General features: G+C 45.8%; 1 protein-coding gene across 1 annotated transcript in view; it reads right to left on the reverse strand.

Annotated features, from left to right (window-relative positions):
- The window catches only part of LOC108797367 (protein sidekick-2-like), a 191,031-nt gene that overhangs the window by 17,737 nt on the left and 158,922 nt on the right, over positions 1-14,372 (reverse strand). Inside the window, exons 5-7 of the mRNA XM_018568953.1 lie at positions 6,454-6,565; positions 5,476-5,666; positions 468-551 (exon numbers count right to left, since the gene is read on the reverse strand). Of these exons, the coding sequence (XP_018424455.1) occupies positions 468-551; positions 5,476-5,666; positions 6,454-6,565 (387 nt within the window). The remainder of the gene's footprint in view (positions 1-467; positions 552-5,475; positions 5,667-6,453; positions 6,566-14,372) is intronic.

The raw sequence follows: 14,372 nt of genomic DNA on the forward strand, positions 1-14,372 counted from the left end.
GCTTAGAGTACCTGGCATGCCGTATACATTACAGTATATGGCTTAAACTTTGTGGACACCTGATCACTACACATATAGCCAAATAGCCAAAGGTATGTGGACCTCCCTCTAAATGATTTGGTTCAGGTGTCTCCAGTGAAGGGTCCTGTTAATACTACAGCATACAAAGATGTTTTAGGCAATTTTGTGCGTCTATCCTTGGGGGAACACTTTGGTGAAGGCCCTTTTCTGTTCCAGAAATGGTGCTCACGCCTTTTGCATTTAGAAATGTAGAAAAATGCATTGACGAGAAGATACATTGTTCTTAATACGATCTATGCACACCAATGCGTTACACTGCACCTTGGGGGCCATCAAACAGAATGAGATCCTTTCAATGCATATCAAACTGCTGCATTGCATGCATTTCTGTAGTCAGCCCAGCCTGAAAGGGGGGAAAGAAGAGTCACAGCATGTCCAGTGCTCACCTTTAGCTTGGCACGGAATGTCCACCACTTTCTCCATCTCTGCGGTCAAGTGTCTGTCAGGCTCTTTCACAAACTGTGGCGGCTCTAGAACACAAGAGGAAATTGATGGCATAAGTGGCAGAAGGGACAGGACTGCTTCAGAAAAATGATCTGATTTAGCCGGGCGGTACAAAGTGCAAGAGCGTGCAGTAACCCATGGCAACCGGATAGGAAATGTCATCAGTCTACAGCAGGGGAAACCCTTAAAACAGTTTTAGTTCTCAAGGAAACCCTGCTAAAAAATAGGATTTTTGTACTCACCGTAAAATCCTTTTCTCTCCGTTCATTGAAGGACACAGGCCCCGCCCTCTTTTATGGGGTGTACGCTCCTAACTGCTTGTTACCTACTGGAGACATGTCGGCAAGTGGGGGGTTGGGCCGTCCCTAGGCTGGGGCCGTCCCTAGGCTGTCTTGTCTTTTGTTATGTGCCTAGCGTCCTACTCCTGCAGGTGGCGATATACCCTACCATTCAGGATCTACGATCTGTTGCCCTGTGTCCTTCAATGAACGGGAGAGAAATTATTATCTCTACAGCTTATGGTACATCAGATTGTTGTGTAGATATACTATCAGAGGGTTGTGTAGATACAATATCAGAGGGTTGTGTAGATATAATATCAGAGGGTTGTGTAGATATAATATCAGAGGGTTGTGTAGATAAAATATCAGGGGGTTGTGTAGATACAATATCAGGGGGTTGTGTAGATATACTATCAGAGGGTTGTGTAGATATAATATCAGAGGGTTGTGTAGATATAATGTCAGAGGGTTGTGTAGATACAATATCAGGGGGTTGTGTAGATATACTATCAGAGGGTTGTGTAGATATAATATCAGAGGGTTGTGTAGATATAATGTCAGAGGGTTGTGTAGATACAATATCAGGGGGTTGTGTAGATATACTATCAGAGGGTTGTGTAGATATAATATCAGAGGGTTGTGTAGATATAATGTCAGAGGGTTGTGTAGATACAATATCAGGGGGTTGTGTAGATATACTATCAGAGGGTTGTGTAGATATAATATCAGAGGGTTGTGTAGATATAATGTCAGAGGGTTGTGTAGATACAATATCAGGGGGTTGTGTAGATATACTATCAGAGGGTTGTGTAGATATAATATCAGAGGGTTGTGTAGATATAATGTCAGAGGGTTGTGTAGATACAATATCAGGGGGTTGTGTAGATATACTATCAGAGGGTTGTGTAGATATAATATCAGAGGGTTGTGTAGATATAATGTCAGAGGGTTGTGTAGATACAATATCAGGGGGTTGTGTAGATATACTATCAGAGGGTTGTGTAGATATAATATCAGAGGGTTGTGTAGATATAATGTCAGAGGGTTGTGTAGATACAATATCAGGGGGTTGTGTAGATATACTATCAGAGGGTTGTGTAGATATAATATCAGAGGGTTGTGTAGATATAATGTCAGAGGGTTGTGTAGATACAATATCAGGGGGTTGTGTAGATATACTATCAGAGGGTTGTGTAGATATAATATCAGAGGGTTGTGTAGATATAATGTCAGAGGGTTGTGTAGATACAATATCAGGGGGTTGTGTAGATATACTATCAGAGGGTTGTGTAGATATAATATCAGAGGGTTGTGTAGATATAATGTCAGAGGGTTGTGTAGATACAATATCAGGGGGTTGTGTAGATATACTATCAGAGGGTTGTGTAGATATAATATCAGAGGGTTGTGTAGATATAATGTCAGAGGGTTGTGTAGATACAATATCAGGGGGTTGTGTAGATATACTATCAGAGGGTTGTGTAGATATAATATCAGAGGGTTGTGTAGATATAATGTCAGAGGGTTGTGTAGATACAATATCAGGGGGTTGTGTAGATATACTATCAGAGGGTTGTGTAGATATAATATCAGAGGGTTGTGTAGATATAATGTCAGAGGGTTGTGTAGATACAATATCAGGGGGTTGTGTAGATATACTATCAGAGGGTTGTGTAGATATAATATCAGAGGGTTGTGTAGATATAATGTCAGAGGGTTGTGTAGATACAATATCAGGGGGTTGTGTAGATATACTATCAGAGGGTTGTGTAGATATAATATCAGAGGGTTGTGTAGATATAATGTCAGAGGGTTGTGTAGATACAATATCAGGGGGTTGTGTAGATATACTATCAGAGGGTTGTGTAGATATAATATCAGAGGGTTGTGTAGATATAATATCAGAGGGTTGTATAGATATAATAATAAATAAAAGATATTTCAGTAATAATCATTCAAAGAAAAAAAAAAAAAATAGCGGCAAGCAAAGAAATGCAGGCAATAAAAAATGTAAGGTCCCTTAACATTGGTGGTCAGTGGCAAAATGCAACCTAAAATTTGTGGTCAGTGGAAAGGTAGATTATTACTTTGGTGGTCAGTGGAGAAGAAAACATTTATTGAAAATAGGGAAAATTTGGAAAATTAATGAATTCCGATTTTAAAGGCCACCTAGAAAAAAAGGTTTCAGACACCTAACATAGAAGCTACCGTTCCCTGAGATCCGAGGCATTGATCAATAGTGATGCAGAATATGTTCATCGTATCGGCTCTGTAACTACTATACAGACCCTAGAGGCAGGTCCACCTGGTCACAATTAGTGATGGGCTCGGGCGTGTTCGCAGCTCCACGTGCCGAGCCCGCCAGGAAGCTGACAGCGCCAATCACAGGTACTGAGACATGTTCCCGGGTCCGCAGCTACAGGGATCGGGAAATGTCTCAGTACCTGTGATTGGTGCTGCTGCGCTGTCAGCTTCCTGGCGGGCTCGGCACGTGGAGCTGCGAAAACGCCCCGAGCCCATCGCTAGTCACAATGTGGTGACAAACATGTGCTAGAGTGCCAATCATTTTGTTAATTGCATGCCTACACAATGAGGCAATGCCGCGGTGCGCGGTAACACATGGTAGTGCACCGATTTGCCTTTTTAGAAAAGGATCAGTTTCGGCTTTTGCCGCGGTCAGGTGCATTGGACGTCCAATAAAAATGAACGGGCTGCCTTAACACAATGCATTTTTTCGTGTGTTACTGCCCCACGCGAATTTGAACCCCCCCCCCCTCCCCCGAAGTCTGCAAATAGCCGCCTTCACCGCCAGATTCTGAGATGGGTGTTTTTAACCAGTGACAGATTTTATTTAAATGGGATCCATTTTATTTTCCTCTTCTAAAAAAAAAAAAAATCATTGTCTTCTAACTCCATGGGCTGCTGGGATTTACTAATTAGGGACATATCTCCGTTACAGAGCCGTAATCAATTAAAAACCGCTAGAAAGCTCGGCGTGTCATTGAGATTAGCGCACACTGTCAGCCGATAGATAATTGGATTGGACAGAGTATTCCCCTGGTGGATTCATAGTGATGAGCAGGAAACACTCCATTCTGCTAGTTTATGGCAGCACACCTGCTCTCTAACTTCGCTCAGAAATATGTGTGCCATAAAGTGGACCTGTCATGTGACAGAGAAAAAACCCACAAAATCGCTTGAGCTACATCAAATGGGAAATATTTTTACTTCCTTAAAAGGGACCCCGGAGTTAGATTACAAATGCCTGATACAAAAAGTAATGTCATTATGGATTATTAAGTAATTATTTAAGTAATTAATAAGTCCTCCTCAGAGTTGTTTGTCCTGTGATGCGCATGCACTTACACATGTGTTTTTGTGCTCTGTGGAGCGTTTCATGAAGACAGCCTATTCATATTCAATGTGAAAGTAACAGAGCTGTAGCATATTCAGCAATGCAGCAAGCTACAATGGTGTAAACGCCATTTGGAATTCTGATTGTAAATCAAGTCTTTTATTCCACCACTTCTTCAGTACCAGGCCTGGCAAGAGGCAGGTCTTCTTGCCCAACATCGGTATCTTACCTCACAGCAGAAGCCAGGTCAGCTCATCTAACATCAGTACCTGACCTCACAGCAGAAGCCAGGTCTTCTAACTCAACATCACAGCAGAATCCAGATCTTCTCATTCAAAATGAGCACCTGACCTAATAAGCAGGAGCCAGGTCTTGTCATCCAACATCAGCACCCTACCTCACAGCAGGAGCCAGGTCTTGTCATCCAACATCAGCACCCTACCTCACAGCAGGAGCCAGGTCTTCTCATCCAACATCAGCACCCTACCTCACAGCAGGAGCCAAGTCTTCTCATCCAACATCAGCACCCAACCTCACAGCAGGAGCCAGGTCTTCTCATCCAACATCAGCACCCAACCTCACAGCAGGAGCCAGATCTTCTCATTCAGCATCCATACCTGACCTCACAGCAGGAGCCAAGTCTTCTCATCCAACATCAGCACCCTACCTCACAGCAGGAGCCAGGTCTTCTCATTCAACATCCATACCTGACCTCACAGCAGGAGCCAAGTCTTCTTGTCCAACATCAATACCAGACCTCACAACAGAAGCCAGGCCTACTCACCCAACATCATCACCTTAATTCACAGCAGGAGCCAGGTCTTCTCGTCCAACGCCAGCACCTGACCTCACAACAGAAACCAGGTCTTGTCTAAAATTAGCATCTGACCTCACAAACAGGAGCCGAGTCTTCTCATTCAACATCAGCACCTGTCTTCAAAGTAGGAGCCAAGTCTTCTTATCCAACCTTAGTACCTAAACTCGCAGCAGGAGCCAGGTCTTCTCGTCAAGCACCAGTACCTCACCTTACTGCAGGAACCAGGTCCCTGACCTCAAAGCAAGAGAGAATGACTTCAATTCTACTTTAGAGTTCTGGCACCCACCCCACCATCTTCCACCGTCCCACTTATCCAATAGTCTTTCTCTTGGTAGCTATGCCCAAAGTGCTATTGTTTATTAGTAAATTAATATGGAAAGACTGTTCTATTTCCAACAAACAGATGAATCCCTATCCAGCACTTCCACTGAAGAAAGCTACTATCTGCCATTTTGGTGGACTGTCTCCAGCCCGGATCTAAAAGACTTTACTCTTACCAAACACGGTTAGGTAGGCTCCAGCGGTGACGGGAGGTACGCTGCTGCTGCGTAATGTCGCCTCGCAAAAGTAATAGCCAGCATCACTCAGGGTGGGGTTCAGGATGGTGAGGCGGCGCCCAAATTCGCTCACCCCGCTGGAGACGAGAACTCCATCCTTCTTCCATATTATGTTTAACTTGGCAAGGGGTCTAAAGTGACAAAAAAGAAATTGTAGTTAAATCAACAAGCAGTAATATATAACACTTTGGTAACGTGAACTAGAACTTTGCTTAAAGGAGAACTATGAGGTAAGTGATTTCCACTCACCTCATAGTTCTAGCCGACCTGTGACAATGAGACTGTCACAGGTTGGCTCAGTAGATCGGGAGGTGAGCGAACACATACCGGGTTCGCTCACCTCTCGATCCTGTCACGGCTCTTTGTCGTGACAGGGGGAGGGGCTGGATTCCCCTCTCCCCGCTCCGATCCTCCAGCGCTGACTGGCCGAACCGACGGGGGAGGGGGCGGGTACAGCTGGTTCTGCTTCTAGATAGGCAGAGCCAGCTGTCACTCACGCAGCTGGGCGGATCCCGTCGTCTAAGTCGGGATCCGCTCCGGCTGCGGCGTCTCAGTATACCGCGAGCTGTAGCTCCCTATATACTGAGCTTAGGGTAACGGGAGGACGCTAGTTTGTGTCCTCCCGTTACCCTAAGGAGAACTATGGGGAAAAACACTGACCCCATAGTTCTCCTTTAAGGTCTCACACACCTTCCTGACCTCTGTAGTATTATTAGCCTCCTGTCCATTAGAGTTGGACATTGACAGACCCACTCCACTTTTAGGATCTGTACATCCTCCAATTGCCACAGGTCAACAGTTCATAGTGAGTACATGCTGATAGACTGCAGCCAGAGCTAAATAATTTATCTTCAATGCACATATTGATAAAAATATGATAAAGGAAGAAAAACACTTTGGATGCTCTTCCATACTGACCTGGCGTTAGCCACACACTCCATCGTCACCTCAGAGGTTCCCGACACAACGCTCGTGTTCTGAGGTGCAATGACAATGATGGGAGCAATCGGGTCTGCCGGTCCACCAACATCTGCTGAGACATAACGGAACACAAAGAGACATAAATATGAACTCTAAGAGCAGATGCCATAGGAACGAGCCAATTTCTTTTCTAAAAATATAGGCCGAGAACCACAGATATCAGTATATTATGAGGCACATAAGAGAACCAGTCATGTACTCACAACAAACAGACCAGAGACAATGAATTATTGAGACACTTCACATGAGCGTGGTCATAGCTGGGAACATTCCATATCATGTGCCCTTCCATGCTTGTTCTTTTTCCATAGGAAACACTGTTTGAAATGATTTATGTATTCTCTTCAAAGCTACATAGTTACATAGTATTTGGGGTTGAATAAAGACATACGTCCATCAAGTCCAACCCATATAGGTCCACGCATCATGTGCCGCCCCAATGGGGCATAGAATATGTTATTACATTAATGTTAGTAGATAGATTTATATAGTGTGTTTTCCCTATACCTTTTCCTATGGATGTTTTTATATGTCTAGTTCCTATGCTGCCATCTAGTGGCCTTTGTGATATTGCACCTGTTTTTCTGTATGACAGTTGCTCTGTATGTAAGCCCCACCCTTCGTTTTGTTGTCAGTTTTCCTGTGTCATGGCAACAGCTAACAGCCACATGTAATCAGGAGACATGTACTCTGCATAGTACGCTAGGAAAGGCATCATTTTTTGACCGCACAATACTGAAACCATTCATCTGCTGTTCCTATCATCTGCTGTAACCCTGATGTTAAAAATAAAGCACCTCTTTTGGATGAAACGGTATTGACGAGTTCAGCTATCTGACAAGGATTGTCCGCAGTGAGTATATGTGCTTATACAGGCCAGGCATAGAGGTCTCAGCAAGGGATATATCGCTATCACAACAATCGGAGTCAGAATACATCATCTTATTCTTAGGGATACTGGTATTAGGGTTGCCACCTTTTCTTTAAGCCAAACCCGAAACACTCTAGCGACACGCAGACATTTTTTGGGGAGAATAAGTAGTAGCTTATTCATATGTACATAGCGCCGCCCATTCATATGTAAATATCACAGTTGAGACTGTTTTCAGTGGGGGTCCAGTAGCCCCTATCTTAATTTTGGTTGTCCCTGTCTGCTTGACATCTTGTGTCCGGGTTTCTGATGCCATGAAACCCGAACACAGCATTCAAAACCCGGACTGTCCGGGTGAATCCCGGACAGGTGGCAACCCTAACTGGTATCCCTGGATATTACGGTCCCTCAAGAAATTGTCCAAATGTTTCTTGAACAAATCTACACTCTTGGCTGAGATGACGGCCGATGGCAGTGAGTTCCAGACCTTAACCGCTCTTACTGTAAAGAACCCTCTTCGCCCATTGTGCTGGAATTTTTTCTCCACCAACTTTAGGTGGTGGCCTCTAGTCTTTGTAATGGAGTTAATCTCAAACAGTTTGTTGCCAATGTTGCTGTCACCATTGAACATCTTGTACATGAAAATCATATCCCCCCTTAATCTCCTTAATTCCAGCGTAAACATGTTTAAGGTCAGAAGCCTCGTCTCATAGCTCTGGTCCTCCATTCCCCTACCAAACCCTTCCCCAGCTAAGCCAGCTTCATCACCTGAAATGTGCCTTTATATTTATATTGTGTTAAAGACCGCGTCAAAATGAGACTATGCAGGCTATGTACCAACCCAGAGAAGCTCTTTAATGGGGACTTGCACTTTGCCCACACAGGGCAATGTAACAGGTTGCATTGACCCCATTACCCTGATCACCCAGCAGAGCCAGGAGAAATAGCAGAGCCTTTTAGGTGAGGGGGAACATTGGACCCCCCCCCCCAAGTCCCCATAATATGCCACTCAGAGACTAAAGGTCAAGCGAGACTTTAGCGTTATCACAACGGAGTGGAAGATTTCACTCAGGACTTGTTCACACCATAATGTGTGCATGGGTTTCTCTAGCCCAATCTAACTGCACCGAAGAACACATCTACAGTGCACTGCAACCCACTTGTGTCACATTGCACTACAATGCACCTAAGCGTTCGCTCATCCAAAAAACAATTGTGTAGGGCCTGTTAAAATCAGGTAGGTTGAGGTACACTGAAAGCTCATTTGAAATGGATTGGTTGCCTAATACAGCGCGCCTCATGGCAAGAAAATGCGCCTGTTACTGTGCACTGCGTTATGATGTGAACAGGCCCTCAGTTGAAAACCTCAAGGCACGAGGTTCACTTAACTGCCACCCAACCTGCTGCACATACTCATCTTCCCCTTTGCTCCGCCATCACTCCATGTTTGGCCACTGGCCGTGGAAAAAATGCCCAGTACTTCAGTAGCTTGGCCGCTCAGACACTCAGCATTGACACATGGTGCAGAGAGTCCTCAGCCCTGTATAAGCTTCAAGTCATGACGCCGAGCTTACACAGTGCTCCCATCCTTCGCTCCCGGGGGCCCAAATGGTGCGTCAGGGGTGCGAAGGGATGGTGAGAATCTACAGGTATGTATATGTGCTTGGGAGGACGGTAGTTAAGGGGTCACCAGGACAAACAGAGGGTGACGCTCTCTAATAGGGACAGAGAAAGCAACACAAACCTGACAAGGGGTCTAACTCCTCATCACTCCATCCAAAATAATATAAAAAAACGTTCAGCAGTGGCAGCTCCTATAATTTTACCCTGACAGGCACGCACAGGCAAATATCTGGTGCCTTCAGAGCAAACCATGACACCTCTCTCTAGGCCTTTTGATAAGTTGGCAGAGAGGTGTCTATGGCGGAGTGCGGGCTGCAGGTTATCATAGAACCGGCGTTACACTTATAGGGACTCCTGGCACATCAAGTATGGCCGTGGTGCAGAGTTGCAGGTCTGTGCACGATATGTGATGTGTAAAACAATGCTTGTGTCAGCAGAAGGGCCGGCGGTGTCTGAGAGCGTTAGTCAGGACAGCGGGCACGTTTCATTTGCAGTAAATCCCGGGCGTGTGTTTGCTATCCTGCTGACTCTACAATGCCGCAGCCCGGAGATTAGTTTGGGACTTTACCATTCTGGCTGTGAATGCGACCGCGGCACAAACCCCCAGCACAGCTTTCAATGGAAGCCAATGTCATTTTATATCTCTATCTACCTACAGTATCTATCTATCTATCTATCTATCTATCTATCTATCTATCTATCTATCTACAGTATCTATCTGTCTGTCTGTCTCATCTTTTTAAAGGGTAAGTAATAGTATCAAAACTGATAATTAGACATAATTGTATGAATTACATTTTGCACAGGATTCTTGGATTTTTGTACTCACTGTAAATCCTTTTCTTGGAGTCCATTGAGGGATTAAACGAAGTCATAAAGGAGAACTATGGGGTCAGGGTTTGTCCCCATAGTTCTCCTTAGGGTAACGGGAGAACACAAACTAGCGTCCTCCCGTCACCCTAGGCTCAGTATATAGGGAGCTGTAGCTCGCGGTATACTGAGACGCCGCAGCTGAAGCGGATCCCGACAATTGTGCCGGGATCCGCCGAGCTGCGTGAGTGACAGCTGGCTCTGCCTATCTAGAGGCAGAGCCAGCTGTACCCGCCCCCTCCCCCGTCCGTTCCGCCAGTCAGCGCTGGAGGATCGGAGCGGGGAGAGGGGAATCCAGCCCCTCCCCCTGTCACGGCAGAGAGCCATGACAGGATCGAGAAGTGAGCGAACGCCGGTATGTGTTCCCTCACCTCCCGATCTACTGAGCCGACCTGTGACAGTCTCATTGTCGCAGGTCGGCTAGAACTATGAGGTGAGTGGAAATCACTCATCTCATAGTTCTCCTTTAAACTTTGTGTTATACAGCCGCCTGTCCAGGATTGGACACTGCCAAACAAAGATAACTGTAGGCCAACCCAGGACAGCCCTCCTACTCCCAGCGTGTTTTCTGGTAAACCAGTAGCAAAAGTATGACCATAAACACAGAGAGAGGGCACCTGTGTCTCTCCGTGGACTCCAAGAAAAGAATTCTGCATGCAAATACAGCCTAGGAAGACCCACTCCTCCAGAATGACACCCAGCTATCAAGGCATTTTGATATTTGCATAACTCCTCCCATGATCTAGCCCACTGCTTGCATCAGGGCTGAGGGCTCTTGAGAGTAGTATTGTGGCAGGGTGCTGTGATGTTTTCAGGAAGCTATGTACAGCACCCTGCCGGCCCCTCCACCCAGTCTACCTGCATTGCATAGAGAAGGACAGAGATTCAGAGATGACATCAGCGAGTCTAAATAAGGTATGGAATAGAAATGTGCACCAGCAAAAAATGTGTTTCCTTTTGATTCAGATTTTGCAATATTTAGTTTATCGGGATTCGGGTCCGAAAGTCAATTTGTTAGCGGTAGTCCGTACAAACTTTCGTTTCAATTTCGTTTCGTTCGCTGCAGCAAAGTGACATTTAAGAGGACAAAAAAAGTTTTTTTCTTTTCTCACATGTCACTTTGCTGCAACGAAATTTCGTCCAACAAACGAATGTTCGAACAGGCTACCGCTAACGAATTTCGGAATCGGAAATTCGGATTCGTTTGCATTAGTTACATCTGTAATTCGGAATTCAGATACATCCGAATCTCCGATATTTCGTCCGAATTATGATTCGGAACGAAATGAATCGGACATGTCTAGCATGGAACAAAAATGTGCATGAGGATTACAGGAAGACGCACATTACACTATTGTTTTATGTTAAAAAATCTGAGGGTTTAATGTCACTTTAAGTGCCATTACACGCCAGTAAAAGGGCCGCGGCAGTGGAAGACTTCTGTGTCCTAGAAAGTTAATAACTGTCAATATTCGGACAGCTGTCGAGATATGGAATGTCTACGGTGATCTGATAAATTGCATGTAAGTGCTTTCTCCTCGCAGCAAAGCGGTGGTCGGCTGGAGCTGTCCGGGCTTTTCATATCAGTGTCCAGAAAGACCTAAATAACGAATCCCATCAAGAGTGATGTCATGTAATAAAGATGATGAAGGCTGACAATGGAGCGGAAGGGTCACATGGATGCCTGGAGCGCGCTCCACCAGGGAGAGCCCCGTGCTTCGCTTAGCACACAGCCGCTGGATGCGAGAGAAAGCGGAGCAGCAAAGAAAATGGCGAGCCAGAAAGCGACTGACCAGGGGGCCCCGCCTCCTCTCTGTACCCTACAAACAGCAAAATAAAACCAACATAGCAAATGTGCAAATCCCTCCGATATACATCTATGGGAGCCACTATACCTGCCAAAGGATTTGTATTTCTGTCCATCCAGTTCTGAGCTTTAAAACAGCTCAGCCACAGCACAGCCTTGTCTTGCAGGGTAGGGATTTGCCCATTGTAGTTCTGTAACACTGGCAGGTTTTGTCCCTCCCCCAGCCTGTGATTGGACAGTGAAAGGAGAAGCGGCAGAGTGATGAGCTCACCTCTGTGTTGCTCTGCTCTCTCCTTTTATCAGCGTGCTCCTTGTTAGCCAGGGCTGGTGCAAGGATTTTTGCCTACACAGGCGAAAGTGCATTTTTGGGTCCCCCCCCGCGTGCGCCCTAAGATGGCTGCCTAACCCTAACCCCCGCCGCCACCGCAACCACTTAATCTCTCCCCTCTCGGCCTCTCTGCTGCTGCAGTGGCCGAGAGGGGAGAGGTGAAGTGTTTGCGGCAGTGGCAGGGGGGTGTTTGCAAAGGTATCAGAGAGGCCCCGGGGGCAATTGCCACCCTGCCCCCCCGGCCCAGTCTGTTACTGGGTCAGACTAATCCAGCACGTTATTATTAATCTGAGTGCCCCACTCAATATGGCCGCAAGCGAGGGGAATACTGAGTGGGGCAAGTCCGAAAGATGTGGACTGGGAAAAATCTGTATTTAGAGAAACAGCGTTTGAAGCCGATCGGCCGCCTTGTTCAGAACATTTAAAAGACCCGACAAGACCAGATTTATGTGCGAACGCCGCGTGGCCGAGTCCATATCATGTGGAGAGATTGCAATCTGCACGCGTGGGAGGCAGGTGAGTATATTGTTATTTATTGTACACACATATATATATATATACACTTCATCTGTCTTTTATATCTGCTTTATATGATGGAGACGTGTATGTCCTTCTCTCCTCCACATCTCCCCCCTCTATTAGACCTTATGTACAGATGTAATTGTATCATTCACAGGGAATGTATTGTCTTCTTATTGTCTGGGGGGGGAGGGGGGGAGAGGAGCATGAGGCTCAAGGTTCTCATTCCTTTTACAATGTTTCATTGTATACAGAACATGAATAACAGATGAATGTGATGCAACTAATCTCATCAGTTTGTAACAAAGTAGACGTGAACCCGATCACAAAGCTTTGACGTGTCATTCCAAAATCCGTTTCCATTATTTTTTTTAAATCTGCAGCTTTCACTAAAATAATCCCTGGTGATCCTGCCATGGAGGTTCGTGTGCAGGCACTTCCTGTTAAAAGGTGACAACGCCCTGTCGCCCAACTGTGCTCCTGTCACCGTATGCCAGGCATGCAGGTCGCCAGATCCCTTCTACGGCCCAGTAAACTGCCCGCCCGAAACCCTCGCCGTGTTTCCTGGGCTCCGCTGCCCCTACCACAGGCCCCCGGGACCGGCATCTCGGGTGTCGTTGGGAAGCTGGGGAGGAGATCGGCGAGTGTCCGTTCACCGATCTCCTCCCAGTACTATAGGACGGGAGCGATGCAGATTGCATTACATCCCATAGCTGCCATTGGTCGGCTCCTGAAGCCTGCGATCTGCACTTCAATAGCTTATTTGGAGTGTAAAGGTGACACTGGGGGTCTTTTGGACCCCCAGCATCACCTTAAAGAGGACCTGTACCGCCCCTTTGCTTGTGTACAGCTGCATGCAGGATATTCCCTGGCCGCAGCTGATTGGGTGGCAATGGAAGGAGCTTTCTTCTGGGTTCAGAGAAGCTCAAGTTAGATAGAGCTCGGTCCGAACCTAAGCGCATTCTTACTGATGATGCGTCTCTTGTTTTCTATCTGGAAGGACGGAAATATAATAAGCGATGTGTGACTAATGTAGCTATTTTGCTTCTACATTGTACTCGCCCCCCCCCCCAAGAAAGTTACACTGTCAATGTGATTGACCAAATAGGGCCATGTGGCCATATAAGGTCAATGATGTCAAAGCATTTCGCCTTTGTGATGACATCATTGACCATATAAAGTCCATGTCATTGACCCAATATAGTATAAGGTTGATGACCCTATATGACCACATGGCCGGGCCAGTGTAGCAGCAAAATTCCCTGCCCAGCTACACATAAAGGGGCGGTAAGTTTGTGATGACGTGATTGACCTTATATGGCCACATGAAATCAATCTCATTGACCAAATATGGCCATGTGGCCATATAAGGTCAATGATGTCAAAGCAACATCTTGTAAGCTCCCCTATGTGATAGCAATTAAAGTTTAAAAAAAAACTGTTTTAAAAATAATATCAAATTAAATAAATATAAAAATAATTTAAAAACAAACACAGGAGCTCAGGTTCGGGCTGGGTCCAGTCTGAATCTGTGCTCATCCCTACTGATGATGCGTCCGTTGTTTTCTATCTGGATGATGGAAATATAATAGGCGATGTGTGAGTAATGTAGCCAGTTTGCTGCTACAATGTATTGTACCCCCCCAACGGGAAGTAACACTGTAACCACACAGAGCTATTGCAGTCGTACTTTTTCCTTTCGGGAGTTATCTGCCTCGGAGATTACAGGTGGCGTCCCGCTAAGGCCATTAACTTTTTTTTTTTTTGTGTGTGTGTGCGCGCCGGTTTCTCCCCCCTACCCCGATAAACCAGCCCCATCCTCACTTCCCTTTCCTGGG

Source organism: Nanorana parkeri, unplaced genomic scaffold (assembly GCF_000935625.1).
Source record: "Nanorana parkeri isolate BGI_ZX_2015 unplaced genomic scaffold, ASM93562v1 scaffold1266, whole genome shotgun sequence".
Taxonomy (NCBI): Eukaryota; Metazoa; Chordata; class Amphibia; order Anura; family Dicroglossidae; genus Nanorana; species Nanorana parkeri.